The sequence below is a fragment of the Nicotiana sylvestris genome, chromosome 7 (genome assembly GCF_000393655.2).
Source record: "Nicotiana sylvestris chromosome 7, ASM39365v2, whole genome shotgun sequence".
Lineage (NCBI taxonomy): Eukaryota > Viridiplantae > Streptophyta > Magnoliopsida > Solanales > Solanaceae > Nicotiana > Nicotiana sylvestris.
In genome coordinates, this window is record NC_091063.1 from 85931006 (window position 1) to 85955388 (window position 24383).

General features: G+C 34.7%; 1 protein-coding gene and 1 pseudogene across 2 annotated transcripts; both read left to right on the forward strand.

The window, feature by feature from the left end:
- The first annotated feature begins 228 nt into the window (after window positions 1-228).
- On the forward strand, window positions 229-8139 carry LOC104245135 (GBF-interacting protein 1-like). Of its 2 annotated transcripts, XM_009800702.2 has the most exons (9): window positions 229-361; window positions 446-612; window positions 2764-2807; window positions 2887-2992; window positions 3683-4333; window positions 4838-5138; window positions 5458-5716; window positions 6748-7215; window positions 7435-8139. In XM_009800702.2, exons 2-9 carry the CDS (start codon window positions 453-455, stop codon window positions 7741-7743), a joined length of 2298 nt encoding a protein of 765 aa, XP_009799004.1. In that variant the 5' UTR covers window positions 229-361; window positions 446-452; the 3' UTR covers window positions 7744-8139. The 2 variants fall into 2 exon arrangements, with proteins under 2 accessions (XP_009799004.1, XP_009799005.1); XM_009800703.2 differs by having other exon boundaries at window positions 229-612.
- A 6057-nt stretch (window positions 8140-14196) lies between these two features.
- On the forward strand, window positions 14197-22718 carry LOC104245134 (ERBB-3 BINDING PROTEIN 1-like; annotated as a pseudogene).
- The last annotated feature ends 1665 nt before the right edge of the window (window positions 22719-24383 follow it).

Sequence of the window (24383 nt, forward strand, 5' to 3'; positions counted from 1 at the left end):
ATTTTAAAACTCAAACACAAATACTTTAGTTATGTAATTTTTAAAAAAAAAATATATATTCATTAAATTAGGGTACACGCGCAAAGGGCGTATCCAGAAACTAGTTAACACAATGTCATTAGTAAATAACATACACCATTGGTCGGGCATCGAGTAAAAAATAAAAAAGAAAAAATAAAACTATGATTACTCTAAATTACACCACATTCTTGTAAGGTTTCAATTTAACCAAACCTTGTTATCTTAACTCTTCAATATTGTGGGGGAAAAAAGGAAAAATTAATAAATAAAGATTTGCATAAACATGCAGAGGCGATAGATTCAACCAAGCTCTATTAAATTGGGACTGTCTCGCGTACATGTGAATCTCTAATTGAACTCGCTATTATATTCTGTAATGCTGATCATTCTGATCTTGAATATTTGCCGCAATTCCTATTGACAGCATCGTCATGAGCACCGGCGGTTCGATGATTCCGAGCAATGTAGGGAAGACGATCCATGATATAAAGGAGATCGCTGGTGGCAAGCACAGCGACGATGACATTTACGCCATGCTCAAAGAATGCAACATGGATCCCAATGACACTGCTCAGAAGCTTTTGTATCTCGGTTCGTATATATTTCTCCACTTTAATTAATCTCTTGTTTTTTCTTAATCAGCTTTATGCATTTATATGATGAATGCTGCAATAAAAAGCCTTTGGATGATCATGAATCTCAACTAGTTTGAAATTACGGTGTAGCTTGATTGATGTATGCTCACGACCATTTTATGTTAATCTTATGACGTGCGGTTTCTCAGGTGTTTACTTTCTCCAATAACAACAACATACCTAGGAGGGTAGTGTGTATATATACCTTAATCCCAACCTTGAGAAGGTAGAGCGACTGTTTCCAAGAGACCATCGGCGCATAATCACAACAAATAGGATAAGGAAATACAACAAAGAAGAATCTATGTAAAGAGAAATAGTAATTACGGTTAGAAAAAAAGATAACCGAAGCAAAAGAAACAAGTATTATTAGAAATCTAAGAAATGGAAGTACAAGAATACATTAGTACTACAAGTATAGAAACGCAATACATGTACCAAAAGGAATTACGCTTGACGACTATCTAACCTACTACCCTAATTTTCGATCTCTACGCCCTTCTATCAAAGGTCATGTTCTCGGCAAGCTGAATATGTGTCATGTTCTGCTTAGTCGCCTCTCCTCAATACTTTTTCGGCCTACCTCTACCTTTCCTTGGCCTCACCATAGCCTACCTCTCACACTTCCTTGCTGAGGCATCTGTGCATCTCCTCCTCACATGACCGAACCATCTTACCCGCACTTTCCCCATCTTGTCCACTGTGGAGGTCACTCTCACCTCATCCCGAATATCTTCATTCTTAATCATATCTCTCCTAGTATGCCCACACATCCATTTTAGCATCCTCATTTTTGCTACTTTCATCTTGTGAACATGAGATGTCTTAACTGGCCAACACTCCGCCCCATATATACAACATAGTCGGTTTAATAAACACTCTGTAGAACTTACCTTTAAGTCTTAATAGCACTTTCTTATCACACAAGATGCCATACGCAAACATCAATTTCATCCGCCCCGCTCGAACACGATGAGTGATATCAACGCCAAACTCCCTTTACCTTGGAGGCTTGGATCACAGACCCAAGATACTTGAAACTTCCTCTCTTGGGTATGACTTGTGTATCTAGCCTCATTTTCATGTTAGCCTTCAAAGTCACGTCATTGAACTTGCACTCCAAGTATTTTGTTTTAATCCTACTAAACTTGAAACCTTTAGACTCTAGTGTCTGCCTCCAAACCTCCAGCCTAGTATATATTAACACCGCCTCTGCGTCTCATCAACAAGAACTATATCATCTGCAAATAACATGCACCAAGGTACCTCTCCTTGAATATGTCGCAGCAACTCATCTATCACTAGGGCAAATAAGAACCGGCTAAGAGCTGATACCTAGTGCAATCCTGAAAAGTGGACTGGGGTCTCTTCCCACTGTCCGCACACGGGTCTTGCTCCATCGCACATGTACATGTCCTTAATCCAAGTGTTTTTTTTTCCTTAGCTGAAATTATTAGGTTGGTTTTTGGTGAGATAAAAATAGGATTTTTGTTTTGTGTTTCAGTTTTTTGATAGGCTCAGATGTGTCTACTTGCCACGGGAACATAAAGAACTTGATATACGCATAATTGATTGATATTTTGTACTTAATACCTGCTTCTCAATTTATTTGTCATAAGCAGCTGCCTATAGAGTTTTCTTTAGTTAAGCTTTGAGCGTCCTTCGTGGAGTTAAGTATCACACAATTCTCAATCTCTTTGTGGTATATTTAGATCAATGTATTATTACTTTTGTCCAAAAGAGCAGCCCCTCGCCCTCTTCTATTCCAACCAAGAGGGGGGGGGGGGAGGGATAAATGAGCATCGGTAATATCCTGTTTTCTGCATGCAAGAATGTTCCATTTCTATGTTCTATAGTGTACTGTGCTTTAAGTAGAGTTACCATGCTAATCAAGTAGGAAATTCTGGAACCTATATCTCTTTCTTTAGAAATATTGTTTGTATTCACTTTTTACTTCCAACTCAATATAAACAACCGCAGTTGTTTATTTATTGATATAATTTTTTTGCCTAATTTTTCGAATATCTGCATTCATGTGGAGTAATTGTTTAGCCTATTAAATTATTGTTTTTCTTTAAGCTCAAGCAAAAACTACCTAATTCTGCAGATACTTTCCATGAGGTCAAAAGGAAACGAGACAGAAAGAAAGCAGTAAGCATTTCCATCAACTTGGATTATAAAATTTTCACTTAGCTTGATAGTTCATAGTTTCACCATCTCTTTATCACAGAAAGCCAGCAACCAAACTTCTGAGGGTTACAGGTGGATGTCAGGCATGCAGCGGAGAGGGGCCAGGAATGGTCGTGAGAGAATTTCTGCAAATTACATCACTGATGGTATATAGGAGTTAATTTAATGTGGTCATGATCTTGATCGATTAACTCTCCTGCTTTTCTTGAGCATCCAGGATGTTGTGTGTTGAATTATGTTTTCAGCCTTTGAACATACAATTCAAGAATGATTGAAAACTTTCATGAGCAAAAAAAAGATCAGTTGTCCTCTCCTCTTTAATATTCGTCTGCTGGCTGTACAAGTATTCTGTCTTTTTTAAACTGTCATAGCTGGGGTCTGCACTTTTACTTATCATTTGAAGAACTGGTGTCAAGTTTATTGAAAAGATAAAAGTTAGTAAAATTTCTCATATTCTTCAGTCACAAGGTTAAGACACAAGAAAATGAAGGTGTTTGCCTTAAGGATGATTGATCGTGGATATACATTTGGTTTACAATTATTATTATATGTCTGTAAATTGAGAAGAACTAGAACTTTTTTCATGGTTCCAATTGCATCTATAGTTCTTATATCCTGCTTGATAGGTTGATAGAGCATGTTCCTTTTCTTTTCCTATTGTAGTGGTAGTCCTGCCTTCATGTGCAATATTTTGATATATGCACGTTCTCTTATCACTTATATAGCGTGGCATCTGTTGGAACTTGAAAGGGTGTTTCTTATTGGTGGACAGAGATGTATTTTCTCGATTTATGGCTTGCAGGGTTAGCTAACCCCCTTTCCTTTATTGTCACCAGATGCCAGTGGCAGACGACACGTTAATAAAGAAAATGGAGTCATTAGTTTGAAGGATAGAAGTTCTAAGACCTCCATGCCGGTTGCACATAAAACTAATCCACATCCTAGCAAGGAATCTGCTATTGAGGTATCTGCAGATGATCCTAGTTACAGTAGAGTTGCTTCATTTGTTAATGTAAACAAGTTGGCAAAAGTTTCAACTCTACCTCCTAATTTAATAAACCATCATCCAAACTTGGATCCTGGCCCCACTCCTGCCCCCACCCCCACCTTTGCACCTGGAACCAGATTTCAAAGTAAAACTGTCATATCAAGACCTAATGAGCTTGTGACAAGCACAACTTTAGCATTGGTATCTGGTGTCTACTCCTCTGCCTCAGATCCTGTCCTAGTTCCAGCCTTGAATACCCGAAACTCAGGAATAGTTGGTACAATAAAACGTGAGATAGGCAGCCAGCGCACTGCTACCGAATCCACTGTGTCTCCTGTGAATGAAGGAAAATTAGATGCTTGTCAAAGTCCTCCCCGGAATACTCATTCACTCATTGGAACTGTCAACTGCATAAACACAGCAGCACCTTCTATAGAACCAGTTGTTGCAATTAATCGTGAAAGTCAGCATTCCAATCAAGTTAAAGGTCATTCAGAAGGTACCACTTCAATTTATATTGACTCTCCTTCAATTCATTTTATCTTTTTTGATAGTTTGAATTTAAGGGGGCTAAAACCTCCTTCAGTTAAGTAATAGGATGGAGCTCTTGTATTTATGTAAGCTGCTTAATGTCAAAGGTCTAAGTATAATATTATTAATGTGGTTTTTGAGATATACATGAGAGAAATAGCTGGCTATCTTACAAATCCATTTCACTGCCATCAATTCAAGATGTTGATAACTGCTACCTGGCCTTATCATTTGTTGAACCATTGAATTTGGTTGGCTTTCAAGACGCTAATAACTGCTACCTAGCTATATCGTCGGACTTGGACCATGGAATTTGGTCGTCTTTCAAGCAAAATCAGATAATAATAATAACATAACCTTCATGAGTTTACCCATGTGTTGCTTTTGTGGAGGAGGAAGAAGACTCTTGTGATTCAGACTTTCTTTTTTCTTTCCTTTCTTGGTGATCTCACTTTATCATAATTTTATGCAGTATTGCCATCTCAGGCTGCAGCTGTTGCAAAGGGAGCCCATTTACCTTCACTTTCTAAACTAAATTCTGCCATGGAAAAAGCAGTTCCACAGCTTGACATGAAATTGGAGAAGTTAAACATCTCTTCCCGTTGTCAGCCCGTTATTTTTCCGAATCATCTTCAAGTACCTGAATCTTTTAGGAGTGGATTGACTTTCGGTAGTTTGGATCCACACTTTGATCCAAGCATAAGCTGCGGCAAAGACTCGGTGCCTGTGGAGACTGTTCCAGCTAATGATAGAACTTCCATGGAAACCGGGAGGTCGGTAACGGAGTGACATGTCATGCTTTTGTATTCATTTATGATTTTATATATCTAATGTGTCTCTACTGAAGCATTTTTACTGATTTGTTGTGGTCTGAAGGCATGCCAATATTCTGTTGTAATCATGTATAACATTTTGATGAAGATTCCATGACAAAATTCCCTCTGGACTGTCAAGATTTTTTCTAGTGTAGCTTATAGTCACACAAGGATGACCACGTCATTATGCTTATCCTGGGCTTGTCTGTAGGACAGTAACGGTACACTGAGTACTCTTTTCTCTATATCTTATACTTGACCTCTCATCAACATACAGAACTAATTGCAGCTACCAGGATGCATCTTCAGCAGCTCAGGGAGGTGATTATCCTGATAATTCGCTTTCACACCAGCATGGATCTGAAAATATATCACCTTTTGAGGTATCTGGTGCCTCTCGTGTGTATGATCAGTCAAAGCCGGAGGTATATGCAGGCTCACAATTGCCACTGCAGACACCTCTTGATTATAGCTTGGGTTTTGTACCACCCGCACTAGGGCCCCAACTTGTACGTATTGAGGGACCAGAACAGCAGGTATGTCATTATGGCCCTAATACATCTCTACTCTCCATATATATTTCATTCTAAAATATTCTTTTGCCCTTGCTTCTGCCTGTGCTGTCAAATTGAATACTTAGTCAATTGCCTGTTACATAAGACAATGCTAACTCTATAAATAATTTGAATGAGTAGATCTTGCTGTGAGGGCAATTGAAGGATTACTTTAAGATAGAACAAATTTGGCATAACTTCTCGGTTCACTTGCAGATTAGTTGTTTATGTAGTTTTTCATCTCTTGAGTGGTGGTGCTTCATTTGTGTTGGACAACAATTGACTTAAAACAATTATACTTGTGTATATCCAGGGTAAGACACTTAATATGCAGCTGATACTTTCTTTTATACCAACAGAGTTGGATATGAACGAAAAATTCTTAAATACATTTAAGGCGTGTTTGGTATGAAGGAAATGTTTTCCACGGAAAATGATTTTCCTGGAAAATATTTTCTTGAAAATCAGTGGTTTTCTTACTTATTTTCTGGTATTTGGTTAGCTAGCAGAAAATAATTTTTGAAACATATATAATCTAGGCAAACACTAGAACACTAGACAATGGGTCAATGTGGGGTCAGGGGGTTGGGATAGGGGCCGTGCTCAGACCCGACCCTAGTAAGGTGAGGTCTGGGGTCTGGGGGTGGGGGTGGTGCGGGTGTAGATTTGGGGGTGAGGGTGGGGTTGGGGAACATTGAAAGAAAGTTTTGGAAAATAATTTCCCTACTTTTGCTAGGGAAGTTATTTTGCCGGAGATGCTTGTGATACTTGTAGAAGAATGTTTGTCTCTGCTTGATAATAAAGCTATTTGACATAACTTATGCATCTATTTGGTGCCTGTTGGCGCTTGTCAACTGTTCATTTCCACAGTTCCTTTGGAGTTTTGGAATGTTCAATAAGTAGTGAAATCCTTATCTTCCTTCCCTCTGCACACCACCCTCTCTATCTCTTCTCTTTTTGTGTCTGCTATTTTTGGTCTGACTAAGTTTTTATATATCCATTGGCTGCTGCAGGGTGGGAATTCTCAAGCTCCTTCAATGTCTTGCTCTAATTCATCTGTGGCTCAACCCATAGGCCTTGGGCAGAGTTCTGTCACCGTGCCTCCGCACTTGTTTCCTTTAGTCCGGCAACCATTTCCTCCTAATTATATCCCATATAACCCTTATATTCCCCATCTTTACATGCCACAGAGTGCTCACCAGTTTTTGGGCCCGAGTGGCTTCCCTCAGCAGCCTTCTGCTGCCAACTTTTATATGTCACCATCAGTTACTGCTGCTGGTGTCAAACTACCTCTTCCGTCTCTATACAAACCAGCAGCTATTGCTGGAAACCTGAACCTCTTCGGCGTTCCTACTGGATACAGCTCATATGGGTCCTCAAGTGTCTCATACAGTGCAACTCCAGCTCCGGTTTGTTCAGCTAGCAACGAAGATCTCACTGCATCTGAGCTGAAAGAAAAGAACTACTCCATGCAAAAGCAGGTTTGTGTTTCTTTTTTCCTTTTCTAACTAATTTTAGTATGCAACGGTGCCATCTCCTTTCTATTTCTTCCTACTTCAGTAGCAAACTCTTCATGATTCTTGTACTTTTACCGTCATGCTTCAGTTTCAAATTTGTTATTTTACAAATTCGAATCCTTGTTTGATTTAAATGTGGCATATTATGATACGGAGATATCACCTGATCTTTTGTGCATGCAGAATGAAGATTCCCATTTCAGAACCTCGGCACCTGGACGTGATCTATCAATGCTGCAGGCTAATTACTTTTACAACTTCCCTCAGGACCAGCAAGTTGCTTTTGCACAAGCACATTCTGCTAATAGTTCTTTTCCTGGAATTAATCCATCTCAGACAATAGCTGTACCATCAAATGTTCAGCCCCTGGCCCAGCAACCTCAAACTGTTACCGGATCAGTGGAATCTGACCTTCCTACATCTGGTGCTCGTCAACAACCTCAAGCAAATATTAATTGGAACAACAAATTGTTGAACAGAAAAAACATTTAAGAATAAAGACCATAACTATGCTTTCTGTTTGCATCACTCAAGTATGCTATATAGACATCACTGATAGATCAAAGCCGTCCTCTTCCAAGTGTATATAAGATGTGGCTAGAAACTAGGCACTCTCGGTGAGATCACATTGGAATTTAAAATTTTCAACCTTTGGAGCTAAAATAGGGTTTCTTGCTTTTTGATAGTTAGCGGTTAGCTTTCCTCAATTCCCTAATCTTCTCGAGACTGGAGGAGGTTTTTTGAAGTATGAGTGGAGCAGGTGAAATATCTCAATTGTTTCCATTGCCTTTCTAGCTTGTATATCAAATTTTGACAAGAATGATACTATTACATTTTGAAACGCTTGACATTTGCGCCTCTGTCACTATAAAGATAACACATATCAGCTATTCCCCTTTCTCCTCTCTCCAAATTACTCATGGTGGTATTTGATCCTTCTTGGATGTGTTGATTTTTCTTTCCAACAAAATGGTAATGTGCATGCGAACTAATTTTCACCAACTTTGTGTGTTTAATGAATAAGATCCTTTTATGAAATTAACAAAGACAAAGTTAGCTGGTGATATGTTACAACATCTTACATCCAGAAATTGATTCTTTTGTGTTGTCATCTTCTGTACTCCTGAGTTTTGAAGGAGGTAAACTGTGCTGTGGAAATTGTTACTTGCCTTTTCTTTTATGTTAAAGGTATGTGTAAGCCGATATTCCACCAATAGCGGCAGTGGCACCACATATACTTAAGATATACTTGAATTGTCCTAGAACAACGCGTGAGATCACAGCTGCATGGAATAATATTTACAGCAATTCATGATAAAATCACTAATAGCTGCAATGGCAACCACAGTAGCATTGTGGTATCCCAACCAAAGGCCATACTACAATTTGAAGAACCACTTAGAAAGCGAAGGATTTGAAACTATTGTATGAGCGAAAGCATCATCCAAAAGACCTCATGATTGTAGAATTTAAAGATAATAAAACAGTGTAGAAAAGGACTCTGCCTCTAATATATATTATATTAAAACCACGAAAGCCATTAGCAAAATGTCGTTCGCATTTTTTACCCTTTAAAGATAAGTCTTATATTGGACGAAATCGCAATTAAATAATTTTAGTAATTTTTAGAACTTTGAAATCAACTAAAATTTTCTTTCCTTATCTATTCTACTTATTAAAAAATTTCCTTATTTAAAGAACCCTAATATTTAGAAATTTATATCAACTAAGAACTTTTATATCAATAAAATTCTAATTGTAAATAAGGGGTATCCACGTTAGTATAGAATTCGTTTACCTCACATTGCAAGATGCAAAAGTTTGACAAAATAAAGGACTTGGTATAGCTAGAAATTTGTAGCCATGAAATACCTTCTGCAGACGTAAGTATGTATTTTTATTCTTTCTTCCTAATTTTTGAGTTCTTTATCTTTTTTGTTTCATCTTCGATTCTTTTTTTCGGTAATAGATTACTAAAAATATGTTAAAATAATTTATGGATCATCAATAACTCCTATATTAAGGGAGAACTTATCAAAGAATTATATAATATTTAAAGCACAAAACCCCTTAGTAAAATATTGTTTATTTTATTACCATTTAAAAATTAAGTTTATACTAGACATGATTATAATTTAATTATTTTTTTAATATTGAAGACAACCCACAAACACAATATTTAAAATATAAAAAATAATTCATATAGTATTTCGTATTAGTTAAAGAACAAGAACGAGTTGCATTTGTTCGCAAGTAGAAAGAAAAAAAAGCAGTTAGGTGACATGTGTCTTAAAGAATGGACTTAAGAATACATACGAACATATAACTCTTTAAGAAAATTTTTCGAAAAAAGCTCTTAAATATTCAAAGGTTATGTGTTCTAACTAAAACAAAAAAGCAAGCATGCTAATTTGTAAAGTTTAAACAATTAAGTTATTAAACCGAGATAAATTTTAAATTGAATCTATTAACCGAGATAATTGATGACCTTTTATGGGGTAAAATTTCTTTCTTGTTGAGTTAGTTAAATAGGATCGACGTTTATGATTTTCAGGAGCTTACTTTTTCTCTGTAACTTTTATTTCTTAGTCAAACACAATTTTTCATATAATATTTACGTACAATTTCAAAAAAATTAGATTCATTCAGACAGGTTTCACGCGCAACGCGCGTACCTAAGACTAGTTTATATTAAAACCATGCAATTGTGTGCGGAGCAAAAGTGATCAGTAGCTTACTCCACTACTCTGTATCCCATAGTACACTCTCTCTAGTCCAAAATAATTGGTCCAAAGTAATTTATGTTCCACAAAACCAAGGAGGTATTTATTTTTTTTGGTCAGATTTGCCCTTGGCATATTCCTAATTTAATGTACACTTTTAACTATAATTCAGTCTTTACCTGCTCTTGGTCACTTGGTCACTTGTTTACTGAGGTAGCATTAAAGTATTAGTCGCTAAGCTGATATTGCTAGGAGTGTTTTCCTGAAAGGTAAGAAACTGCAAGAAAAATGAATAGGGTAACAAACACATATACATTTGTTTTCTCTGGGAAGAATAACAAGTTTTCTTCATCAAAAATAGAATGGCAAGTTTAGCAGCATAACGCATGAATACACATACTCATCAGTTTTGTATATGATTGTTATAGTTTGCCATCCGTTATAGCGGGAAGGTAATTAGTTTTAGTGCTCTAATTCGAATGAATGCTCTCTTGCTTCCCTTGACACCATGACTTAGACTTAAACATTGTCTCTGTATTCTTGCTCTTTTTCCTTCTAAGTGCAGCTGGTCCAATAATACTCAGATGAAAGACTAGGACCAGAAGCCCTCACTCCTCTTCCATGTGTCTTCATATGTGTTGATTCACATGTTGTTGTGAGATCAACGACATTGTTGATTAAGGTTGATTGAAATAACACTAGAGCATATAGTGTTTTTATGTTTTCTTTTGAATATATCATACTGAAAATACCTTATTATGCCTATGTTGTACATGTAACTCTATTTCTTGTGGTTACTTATTTTCATTTTCAATGTGTAAAACTATTTTTATTGGTACCAGCATAATTGAAGAATTATAGCAAAATACCGAACATGTTGGGCTCGTGCTAAGCTTAATAAGGGAGAATAGAGAAGCTTGCGGTCAATGTGAATTGACCAAAAAACTATGATATTTTCGTTTATTCCCTAAAATACTCTTTCATGTGAACATGCTTGCCTACTTTTACATGGTTATTATTAGTATTATATTTTCAGTCATTTCAGCCACATTTTTTAATTAAATATGAGCATACTTGCCTAACTCGGAAAATATGAGAACTCTGTTAGGAGTCTGCATATTAACTGTAGACGTAGAAGATGGGGGACCATTAATTTTTCGGCCCATCATTCCCTAACCCATTTTCTAATTTGGATAATCTTAAGCTATCTTGATTAAACATAAATGCTACTCCTTCCGGTTCACAATAAGTGGCCAATTTGCTTTTATGATGCACATTAAGAAAATACTAAATTCTATACAAAAATACCTACTATGACTAAACTACCCCTAATTAATCATTTAATGTGGGGAGTAAGAAAACTTTTTAGGGATATGTACATATGAGTTATTTCGTAAAAACAAATTGAATTTTGTCTTGATTATATAACTGGACACTTATTTTGAACCAAAATAAAAAAACAATTAGGTCACTTATTGTGAACCGGAGGGAGTACTTCCTAAATCTAAATAGGAAACTTTAATAATACATATTTATTAGACGAAAAGTTTTCGTTGTCTTACTAAAATTTTACTAAAATTTGAGGAAAAAAGGGAGAAAGAATGTTGTTAGATAGTTAAAGTAACTAAACTATTTGGAGTTCATGTAGTGATACTTGAAATCAAATAGTTAAAAGTATTTTTATAATTACACGTAGAACCCATAGCTCGATTTTGGTGATTGCTCTTTGTTGATTTGCCTTGGATAATGGATACATGCATACGTAATTAGTGATTTCAATTTAAATGGTTTCAATTGATATTGTCACAATACCTTTATTTACAGTTGTATTACTTTTTATATCTCACTTTGGTACTTGCAAAAAACAATAACAAAGAATTTGGAAAAGTAGCAAGCCATACCCATCATAGTATGAAAAGTAGGGGTATGCATTCGAATCGATTTATCGATAAACCGATAACAAATAATCGATTCGATTTTCCAAGTTATCGATTTCGATTTTGTCCTTTTCGGTTATCGGTTTATCGATAAACCGCTAAGATATATTAAAAAGACAAATATGCCCTTATTTTATAATACTACCCTTTCCCTTCACTTGAGTCCCTAACCGGCTAACCCTATTTTTCCTCCCTTCTTCAGCGCCGCTTCTCTTCAGTCTTCACTGTACGTTGATCCAAAACTAGGTGACTCTTCAGTCTTCACTTTCTGCTTACAAAGTACAAATCTAGCTCTGTTCTATCGCCACTCGCCACTGTCGTCGTTGATTATCGCCTTTTCCGGAAAGCTCTTGGCAGGTACCATGTAGAAATTAGTTTTTGTTTTTGGTTAAGAATGATTTATTCTAGTCAGTTCATGCTACCCCTAATTGATTATATTACCTTCTTATTAGTCATTACTAGTTTTATGATTCATCAATTGAATATAGTACTATACTTTGCCAGTATTGTTCTTCAGTTCTTGTACTTGTAAGAAATCTCCAATGTCTCCAACTACAATGAGACATGACATTAAAGTGAAGAGAAGAAGAAGAGTTAAAAGTGGAAAACCATGACATTAAAGAAAGCCCTTCTTGATTTAAACCAGAAATGGCAGTAGGGAATAAAGATATGTTCAGAAACAAGATGATTAAGTTGAATGTTAGTTTGGTTGACATGATTATAATGCTGATGAGAATCTGTATGTACTCTGCTCTACTGGGATAGAGAAGTATTATTGCAGTGATGGTTTAGAAGATTTTGTTTGTACAAATATACCTTCTTGCTGTTTATTGTCTATATGTAATGTGATAAGTTGTTGTCTCCACACATGGCTACCTTTTGCTATTATACCCTTCAGTTATGAGACAGAAACATTGACCTTGACAGTGGAGTATATAAATTGTCTCGACTTCAACTTCTACTAGTTTCGATCAAATTTGAAAGCCTGAAACTTTTAGTTCTTAATGTTCTTCTAAGTGGATACAAACCAAATTTGACAGTGGAGTATATAAATTCCTTTTTAATTCTTAATGTTCTTCTAAGTGGATACAAACCAAAGCTGAAAGCCTGAAACTTTTACTTGCAGTTGCGCTCACTTGACAGCTCTAAGACGAGATTCAATTGCGAGGAGTGTTGACTTCGTCTTGCTTTGCTTCATTCAACTCGTTTAAGATTGTAAGTTACATTCTTCATTCACTTCATATGACTGAAAATGATAAAATTGATCAAGTGGTAGAAACTATGCGATCAGTTGCATAGGGGTACCTTTATTTCTTGTGGTTCAATTCAAGCATACTTGCTCGATAGAGCGGTAAAAATTGCAACTTTGGAGCTGATTTTGTTCATTAGAGTTGTTTTTGAGCTGTTTCTTATGTTCGACTTTGCTTCTACTTGTTTGTAGTAATTTCTGAGCTTGTCTTTGTCAAGTTGCTTCTTTGAAAAGGATATGAGGTAACTCACCCTTTTAATTAAGCATTTATTTTGGTTCTGGTTGACTTGTTGTGGTATTGAAATTCCGGTCTCTCTGCTTCACTAAATTACTCTGAAGTGTTTGAAACCAGTTGGTACTTGGAATAAGCACTCCACTGTCAAAATATGTAATTTTGGGCTTTCAAGAATAATGACAGATGCAATTAGGAGAGATTCTACATCAGTTGGCACTTCTGAAGAAGTATTGATGGCTGCAGAACTGATTCCTAATGAACCTTTCACGTAGTTGTGCTCCCATAGATGTAAAAAGTGTATCATTTGGTGATCATACAATATACAAGAGTGGATAATTGTTTCAAATTGTATCTAACTAATATCCAGTGATATTGTTTATGTATGTAATCCTTTATATGCATCAGATCCTCTTTCCTGTCATTTCATGTCAAAATCCTTTATATGCATCAGATCCTCTTTCGTGTCATTTCATATTGCCAATTCCTTCTATCTTTCTTATATTAGCTTCTTTTTGTCCAAATAAAAATTTAGAAATATAATCCAATTAAATTATACAAGCTTTTGGACGGGAGATGATCATTGTTACGCGGAAACTAATAAATATTCTATTTGAGTTGAAAAATATATTATGTTAAACCTCTTTTGATATAATCTTAATCTAATAAAATTTTACTTTATTAATCGAGTAATTTTTTCCCGCAATAGCCAAACATGAGTTTTTAAATATTATTAATGCTATGTTTATTATGGAAGCTAGTAAATAGTAATACGCTACCTTAACCCTTCTCGCCTCCATTTCCATCCCAGCAAGAAACCAAACTGTATGTATTTACGATGACCCTTTTCACTGTTTCTAACGTTTCTTTTGTCCCTTTTCTAATTCCCATTTTTTTAATTTTCATTTCTTTTTTTTTCTTTCTTTTTTCAGCACCAATTTGATTAAGTATGTCGGACAACGAGAGAGAAGAGAAGGAATTGGATCTGACAAGTCCAAAAGTTGTTACCAAGTATAAAAGTGCTGCTGAAATCCTCAACAGTTAATATTCTTGTTTATCTCATTCTTTTTTTGTTATTTAATTTCTTCTTTATGTTGTGTTAAAAATAGAATTTTTACATGTTTTCTGTATACCCCTATTGATTTTTCGATTGAAAATGTCCTCCCTGAAAATGGGGTTTCTCTATTTGCGTTATCTGATAACTGAAAATGACTGCTAATGTTACAAAAGTTTGTACTAAAAAATAATCAAACTATGTAAAATGCATAGTAAAAGAACAGTTTGATTCCATAGTTAATATTCTTCAACCCCTTTTGTTCTTTATCTCATTCTTTTTGGTCATTTTTTGCTTTATTTAGTGTTAAAAAGAGAGGATATTTTCATGTTTTCTGTATACCCCGTTTGACTTTTGGATTGAAAATTCTCCCCTCGAAAATGGGGTTTGGGAAAATTATGTTATGGGTCTACTAGGAAAGAATATTTACCCGGTTTAGCCCCTGTGTTTCCTTAATTACCTGGTTTAGCCTGATTTTTCCTTGAACACCTCTTATGCACTATTATACACTTTTATACAAGGTGGACATATTGTTTATCATAAGTGTATAATGTTTGTATAATATCGTATAATGTTGTATACCGTGTGTATAAGCACACTTGCGAAGAAGTACAAGGGTGCTGCAGTGGCGAATTTAGCATTTCTAGAATATGGGTGCACTCCTAAAGAAAGGAGAAAACAACTACTTAAGTGGGAATCGATACGTGTTCCTTTGAGTAAATAACTCAATATTTAATCAAGTGCACCATTCAGCATGAGTGTCAACATATAATATTAAACCAATTTTAGAAAATACATACATAAAATACCTAATTTGACGGAGACACCATGGGTTCGCATACCCTGTTAAATAACCTATAAATCCACCCCTGTGCTGCTGAAATCGTCAACCATAAGTATTCTTTATCCCATTCTTTTTTTGTCATTTTCTGCTTTTTGTATGTGAAAGATAGAATATTTACATGTTTTTGTATACCCTTTTTGATTCTTGGATTGAAAATTGTTCCCCTAAAAATGGGGTTTCTCTATTTGGGTTATTGAAAAACACTGCTGATGTTACTAAGTATAGGGGTGCTGCTAAAATCGTCAACACTCAACAATTAATATTCTTCTTTATCTCATTCTTTTTTGTCATTTTTTGCCTTTTTTGTGTTAAAGTAGAATATTTACATGTTTTTTATGTACCCCTTTTGATTCTTGGATTGAAAATTTTCACCCTTAAAATGGGATTTCTCTATTTGGGCTATCTGATTACTGAAAATCACTGCTAATGTTGCCAACTTTTGTACTAAAAAGTATTCAAATTATGTAAAAGTTGGTAGTAAAGAACAGTTAATATTCTTTATCTCATTATTTTTTATCAATTTGTACCTTTTTGTGTTAAAGTTAGAATATTTACATGTTTTCTGGACACCCCTTTTGATTCTTGGATTGAAAATTGCCCTTTAATGGTGTTTCTCTTTTGGGGTTATCTGATAACTGAAAAATCAAAATCACTGCTAAAAGGGATAATTGCACTTTTGGTCCCTTGATTATTGATGATTTTGATAATGTCCTTGTTATATTTGGTGAGTCCATTACTCAAATGGTCACTCAACTATCCCAAATTATCGGCTAAAGTCACTTTTCTTTCATTTGTAACAACAAAGTCTTAACTATGTATATAGCACTCAAAAGGTCACTCAACTAGATTTTTCAAATTTTGGGTTGTCAAATACCTATTTTACTCTCTAAATTATAAACATTTTTATTCTTTTTTTTAAAAACGTTTTTAATATTATGATTTTTCTTTTTTTAATTTATATTATGGATTTACCTATAGAATAAATAAATTTTATTTATAAATTAAAAAAATAAAAAGCATTTAAGCATATATAGTGCCGGAATAACAAAATAATAAGCATAATAAAAAAAATTAATTAGAATAATTTGATCGTAATAATAGTTTTAATATTAGCAATAAAAATTCAAAAATTTATTTACACAATTGAGAATGAAAGAAAATAAAGGTTGTAAAATATATATTTCATGCATGTAATATAAAAATAGTTATTTAAATAAAGGTATTTTTATAATATACATTATATATTCTTGAAAGTTATGCTCAATTATATTATTATTCCGTCATTACATGAGTTGAAAACTATTTTTTTATTTTATAAATAAAATATATTTATTCTATAGCCCACAATGTAGATTAAGAAGAGAAAAAATTATAATATTTAAAAAGTTAAAAAAAATGATAATTTAGAGGGTAAAATAGGTATTTCACAATCAAAAATTTGGAAAATCTAGTTGAGTGACCTTCTGAGTGCAATAGCCTATAGACATAGTTTAGTGACTTTGTTGTTACAAACGAAAGAAAAGTGACTTTAGCAGATAATTTAGGATAGTTGAGTGATCATTTGAGCAATGGACTCATTATTTGGTTAAGCACATTTAACCTTTTACTAAGTATAAGAGTGCTGCCGAAATTGTCAACAGTTAATATTATTTATCTCATTCTTTTTTTGTCATTTTCTTGCCAAGATAGAATATTTATATGTTTTTTATACCCGTTTTGGTTTTTGGATTGAGAATTGTCCCCTCGAAAATGGGGTTTCTCTATTTAAGTAATCTGATAACTGAAAATCACTGTTAATGTTGCCAAACTTTGTACTAAAAAATATTCAAATTAAAAGATGGTAATAAAAGACATGTTTTCATTTTTTGGTTTGTTGTTTGTCAAAAATAGGATATTTTCATGTTTTCTGTATACACCTTTTGATTTTTGGATTGAACATTGTCCCTGAAAATGGCATTTCTATTTTTGGTTTATCTGATAACTGAAAAAAAAACTGCTAATGTTACAAACTTTTGTGCTAAAAAATATTCAACTATATAAAAGATGGTAGTAAAAGAATAGGTTGGTTCCACAAATAGTATTTTATCAAAAGAGGAAGAAGAAAATAAACAGTTTGACACCCAATTAGTAATGATAAAATAAAACAAAGTTGGTAATAAATTTGGGCAAGTTACACATTTGGCCGGCTAGCCGAATATACAAAAATATACACTATTTTGTATAAAAATGTACATAAATAATATTACATTAAGTCATTAATAATATACAAAAATTATACGAGCTATTATTTTGGTGGGCGGCTATTTATGTCAATTTATCATTAGATTTTTCTGATATTTTGCTATTGATTTATACAGTTACCAGTTTCAAAAAAAATATTTTGCTATTGATTCTGCAGAGGCTATGCAGCTAGTGGTGTCTGAATGCAAGACAAAAGCTAAGATAGTTGATCTTTGTGAAAAAGGAGATGCCTTTATCAAAGAGTATGAGCATTTCTCTTTTTTATATCTTAGTCAGATTTTCTATTTCCGAGTTTCTGTTTATGAGTGAATCCTGGTACAGGCAAACAGGGAATATATACAAGAACGTGAAGAAGAAAATCGAGAGGGGCGTGGCATTTCCGACCTGCATTTCAGTTAACAATACCGTCTGCCATTTTCTCCACTGTCTAGTGATGAGACAGTATTGGAAGAAGGTGATATGGTGAAAATGTAAGTAATAGTTAGAGCATTTTGAGGCGATTTAATTTCTTTCAATGATTGTGCATGGTAGGAAAGAGACGTGTAGTCTGTGATCCAGTTGTAACTCTACAGGGGTCGTTTGGTTGTTGGTTGGAGTTATGCACGGTTTAGTTATTCATGTATTTCTTATTCCATCTTCCACCCTTCATAAATAATACATAGATTCTCTCATAACTTATACATGTACTCCCTCCGTTCCAATTTATATGACACCATTTGACTAGGCACAAAGTTTAAGAAAGAAAGGAAGACTTTTGAAATTTATGGTCTAAAACAAACCTTAGACTGTTAGACATTTGTGTGACTATACATCTTAATTAAGTGTAAAAGGGGAATTTTAAAGTTAAGTTGCTTCTAGTTATAGAAAGGTGATATTCTTTTGGGGGCAAACTAAAACAGAGAGTGTTTCGCATAAATTGGGACGGAGGGTGTATTAGTTATGCGGGGTCGTAAACTAGAAACCAAACACCATACTTGATGTGCTGAATTTTATGCATAGCAACTAAATACTACCAAATATAGAATTGGTTATGCTGGTTTCAATACACGAATAACTCACTTCTTAACCATTGACCTAACGACCCCTTAAGGTTTAATTGTTTAATGCTGATCATGAAGCTGCTTTTTGATAACTTGACTGTCTTTTATATTGTGGAATCAGATAAGCTGTTTGTAAGAGTAAGACATGGTTACTTTTTTTTTGTTTGCAGTGATATGGGGTGTCATATAGATGGCTTTATTGCTGTAGTTGCTCATACGCATGTGATCCAGGGAGGACCTGCTACTGGTAGAGCTGCTGATGTAGTTGCAGCTGCTAATACAGCGGCTGAAGTTGCTGTGAGGCTTGTGAAACCAGGAAGGAAGGTAATGTGTAATCTAAATCTTTCTTATTCTGGCACGCTAGAATATTTGATGTTATATAATGGAAGAGTCGGGAAACGTTATCTTGCGTCAAGTCGAGCTTTTCAAACTTTAGTTACCACCACTTATATGTATAGGACGGTTCACAGTAACAATTATCATTCCCTTATGGAGACTGCAGGAGTAACAATGCGGGTCAAGTGCCAGTTGCTAAAGATTAGTTGTGTGTTTTACACTTTTACCTCAAAATATTGTTATCTATCTTATCAAAATGTTGACGGGTGCGTATCAGATTCTTCAAAAGTACTGCATTTTTGGAGAGTCCGAGCAACATAGATTTTAGCCTTTAGGTGGGCTTGATTAGATAGAAGGAATGTGATGAATATATGGGTAAGTCTGTTAAGTGCTGCTTGGAGGTTGTTTATTGCCATCTGCCCAGCCTGATTGTGCTAGGAAAGTGGATTTGAAGTTCAAACTTGAGCATCAAAGTGAAATTTGAAAATCAAGATTTGTTTGGCTTGAATCTTGATCCTAGCTCTAGAAGCAAGACCTTTACTGTCTCAAGTCTTGGGAAAAAAGATCATTTAGTTGGAAGTGCCTAATGCGCGAGTAGTCATTAAGCAGTGGTGACTTATGGTTATATGATCATGTTTTAAAAGTGTGAACTTGTTTCTTAAAATAAGAGTGTATTTAGCTAAAGATAAGACACAATGGAAGAAAAAGATTCATATAGGTGATAGCACTAGTTAAGGATATGTTTTTAGACTTTTTAGAAAGCTTCTAATATTATTATTTAGTGATTTGTTTTAATTATTTTTATATATATTTAACTTATTTACTTTTAGTTTATTTACTACTCCCTCCGGTTCACAATAAGTGATCAATTTGCTTTTTCATTTTGGTTCAAAATAAGTGTCAAGTTATGTAATCAAGAAAGAATTCAATTTGTTTTTACAAAATAACCGCTGTGTACATATCCCTAAAAAGTTTTCTTACTCCTCACTCACATTAAATGTTTAATTAGGGGTAGTTTAGTCATAGTAAGTATTTTTGTATAGAATTTAGTATTTTATTAATGGGCGTGCTAAAAGCAAATTGGACACTTATTGTGAACCGGAGGGAGTATTATGATGATAAGAAATGAGTTCAAATGAAGTGGGGATTTATATAGCCAACCCCAACTTGTTTGAGACTGCTATTATCCCCTCCTAGTTGCCTCAATATGCTGTGTGAGTTAATTATTTATGCCTTGGTCTTGTTTGAATTTTTGAAAATACTACATAGGTGGATTTAAGTTCAAGATTAATGACGACTTGCCTTTTATCTTATGCTTGTTGTTTTGACAGTTCATCCCAGTAGTTCTTTTCTAGCTACTGTTGTTATAGCGACTAGTTTCTGTTAGATATTTGTTGCTCAGTTTCTTTGACGTTGCAGAAATCGGATGTAACAGAAGCTATTCAGAAAGTTGCTGCAGCATATGACTGCAAGATCGTTGAGGGTGTTTTGAGCCATCAAATGAAGCAGTTTGTGATTGACGGAAACAAAGTCGTCTCAAGTGTGTCCAATCCTGATACCAGAGTAGACGATGCAGAGTTTGAGGAGAATGAGGTCTATTCGGTTAACATTGTTACAAGCACTGGTGAAGGAAAGGTAAAATGTTGAAACTTTGAGGCCGGACAATTACATGGAAACCAAAACTTATCAATTGAAAATGGGCTTTTCTCGTTTTTGGCCCGTCGGCCGAAGCTATTTACGTCCGTTAACCAGAATATACAGAACATACACACTTATTATGTATATTTGTATATTTATGTATACTATATGTATATTTATACTTGATATACAAAACCTATGCATTTGCTGGCTATTAATTTTTTGAGCGGTCCAAAAATGGAATTATCCCAGTGAAAATCTCACAAGTATTTACTTTCTTGTGCCATTCAAATTTCGCAGCCAATATTGTTGGACGGGAAACAAACAACCATCTACAAGAGAGATGTAGATAAAAGCTACAACCTGAAGATGAAAGCATCGAGGGTTATCTTCAGAGAAATCAGTCAGAAGGTCCCTATCATGCCATTTACAGCAAGGTTGTCATGATTTTCAATTTTTTTCTTTTTAACGAATTGTGCCGTAGTAAGTATAGTTGTTTCATGATTATCATGTTGTATCCTTGTTCTTCATAACAGGGATTTGGAGGAGAAAAGAGCTCGTGTGGGACTAGTCGAATGCGTTAAACATGAACTTTTGCAGCCATATCCTGTTCTACATGAGAAACCTGGTCCGTAAAATATTTTAGCGCTTTGCATTTAAAAAAATAAAATATTTCACCTCTCTGTTCTACACCATAACTCCATATGCTTAAGCTGCTGTAATTTGGGTCATGTTTGGCCGTCGACGGAAATTAAATAAGGTCGCTACCCAAATATACAAAACATATACACTGATTATGTGTGTATTTAAAATACAAAACCTCTACATTTACTGGCTATTATTCTTTTGAGGGGCCCAAAAATGTAATTATCTCTCATTTCTTTTCTGTGTTGTCATCATATTCCGGTAATGTCCCTTGTACTTGCAAACTTTATGCAGGTGATTTGGTTGCTCACATAAAATTCACTGTGCTATTGATGCCTAATGGGCCAGATAGGATCACATCTCATGCTATCCAGGAGCTGACACCTGCGAAGACAATAGACAATGAGCCTGAAATCAAGACCTGGCTAGCCTTACCTATGAAGACCAAGAAGAAAAAGAAAGGTACATTTGAAAAATAACTGAAGTAATGTAGTGTTTAGGTTGTCATAACACAAGCATGTTGTTGGAGATAAATGTAGTAGTAACACTTGACAACATAGGTAGATGATATCAGTTAGGTTGGATTGAGTTTTGTTAGTTTTACTGCGTTACGTCGTTTAGTGTTGTCAGAAATTTATGTGCCGGCAGTTAATATAGAGAACGTTTCTAGTGCTTTTTTTCTTTTTTAATTGAGTTAATTGCACTTTGTCATTAAGTATTGGAGTAACCGTTACTTCATATTTGACATTAATATTATTCATGAATAGTCCAAATGTAACATATTTTAGACATGAAAGGACCAAAATGCTCACTTTAATTAATTTAAGGTTAAATATGCTGAGTCGTATATCAGAAGGATCAACAAATCCCACAAGTGGGATCTAGGGATGGTACCTTGGTAGGTATATCAAAAGGATCAATATTACGTATACCAAGGATCAAAAGTAGAATATACCAATAACTTAGTGACCAAAAGTGCTATTGTTCCTTTTTAATTTTATTTTACGTAATATTGATTCTTGATGAATTAGAATGGAGCTACGTGGGCAGTGAAGATTTTATCGGAACATTGGATTATATACAATCTCGTGAAATTACAACCAATCAGAGTCTTGTATACATAAAGAACTCTCTATTTATTCTTTATTGACGTCCACTTGCTTATGATTAAGACTAATTTGTAGTGATCAATAACTCATTGAATTCTCATGATCACTGATTCTCTATCCTTTGATTAGCAGCTGAGAAAATGTCACTGGAATATAAGTTGGTGGGTGAAATGTTACTGAATGGAATGTTGCAGAGTCTCAACCTATGGAAGGAGAAATAATTGTTGCTGAATCTTAACAAGTTGATGGTGCTTGATTGATTCAATTCCAAGAACTATTTGGTTCTCATTGTTATTTGATCTAGGATTAATGAGGTCGTTTTGGACCTTTATTGTGGCCTTTTTGCTATACAAGACAGTTCTTTGTCCGGAGACTTTTGTCTTGTTAAATTATCCAGTGGGGTTTTCAATTTTCTAATGCTTTTATTGTCCAAAGCTTCAATGGGTGTGCTGTACTCTTCTCACTTTTGAAGTTGGATACGCGAGGGTTGGTGCACTGTGTGGTCTAGTGGTCACTGAAGTGGGAAGAGAATTGTGCGTTTTAAAGTTAAAACTCTAGTTGAAGCAAAAGTGACAAGATGATATTTCCTCATTTGTTACTTTAGTGGATAGACTTATATCTTGCCCTTGTGTTGGTTGGCTCCGATAGAAATAATTGAGGCTATGACATAACAAAAGAAAGAAGGATGGATATATATAAATGAGAGTTCTCTGATTCTATTTGCGAAAGAGAGTGCACATTGCAGGGACCCTACAAAAAGACAGAGCAAGTGCCATTGTTTTATTAAAGTGAATAAACGAAACAGCACTTTTTAAAATGAGTGATTTAACTTGGCAACTGAAAAGAAGAGATGGCATGAGCTTCAACACAGTAATCCCTATTTCTTTCTTGATCTGTTACATTGTTGGTCCCCATCGCAGTTTAAGATTTCTTTTATTAATTAGTAGAATCAGTTGGTGGTCATCATATTCGTTTAAATTTGTAGTTAATTGAAATGTACTTTGCTTTCTTCACTTGTTAATGTTCATGTATTTAATGGGCTCGTACAGCTAAACTACATAATCGCCCATGTTTTCCTAAATGTATTTTGCTTATCACTCTTAAGGTCAAGATTAAAAGAGTAACAAGTAATCATAATTTGTGGGAGGGGACATCTTTTCCTAATTAAACAGTGAAGGATAATTCTAATAGTTGTAAATAACTAGAACATAATTACATTCAATGTGGGAAAAAAATCTCATAATATAATCAATCGAAAAGAGAGAAAGGAAGAAGACGAAAAAGAAAGAAAGAATTGGGGGACAAAAGACGATGAGGGGAAAAAGACAACTACAGTTACAACAACAACATGTAAAAGATAAAATAGCATCAAATAGTAACAAATTGAAAAATACGATACACAGAGCAAACAATAAGCAAATACTGGAGGTCAAAGAATACGAGAAAAACAAGGGAGCTACTAAGTACTAATACTATTAAAAAAGAACGGAGAACTCTCGACTACCTACTAGCCAACTACCTTAATCTTAGACCCCCACACCCTTTTATTCCGGGTCATATCTCAGTGAGTTGAAGTAGCGTCATATCCTGCTTAATCACCTCTCCCCAATACTTCTTCGGCCTTTATCTACCCCTTTTCAGCGCTGCCACGACCAGCCACTCACACCTCCTAACAGGAGCATCTGTATTCCTCCTTTGCACGTGCCCGAACCATCTCAGACTCAACTCCCGCATCTTGTTTTCCACGGGAGCCACTCCCACTTTGTCTCGAATAAATTCGTTCCTAATCTTATAAAGGCATCAAATAAAATTCAATAAAAACATATTTATGAACATTTAGTGTATTTAATAATAATGTATATACAAGGTTTGGACAAACACTACTAGAAATTCGGCAAAAACTGATCACGGTCTACCATCAAAAAACCGGTTAAAAACCGACAAAAGTTGGTCGGTTTTTCAAAATATTTTATTTTTTAAATTTTTTTTACGAAACAGACCAACTTTGATCGGTTTTCTTTGGTGCAAAAATGCGGGAAACTATTTTTGAGTTTCGCAAAATTTATTTTTCAAGAAACCGACCA

Coding starts and splice junctions, on each gene's coding strand:
- LOC104245135 (XM_009800703.2), top strand. CDS start 453: ATGAGCACCGGCGGTTCGATGATTCCGAGCAATGTAGGGAAGACGATC. Junction 2,808..2,886: donor AACGAGACAGAAAGAAAGCA/GTAAGCATTTCC, acceptor TCTTTATCACAG/AAAGCCAGCAACCAAACTTC. Junction 5,139..5,457: donor ACTTCCATGGAAACCGGGAG/GTCGGTAACGGA, acceptor ATCAACATACAG/AACTAATTGCAGCTACCAGG.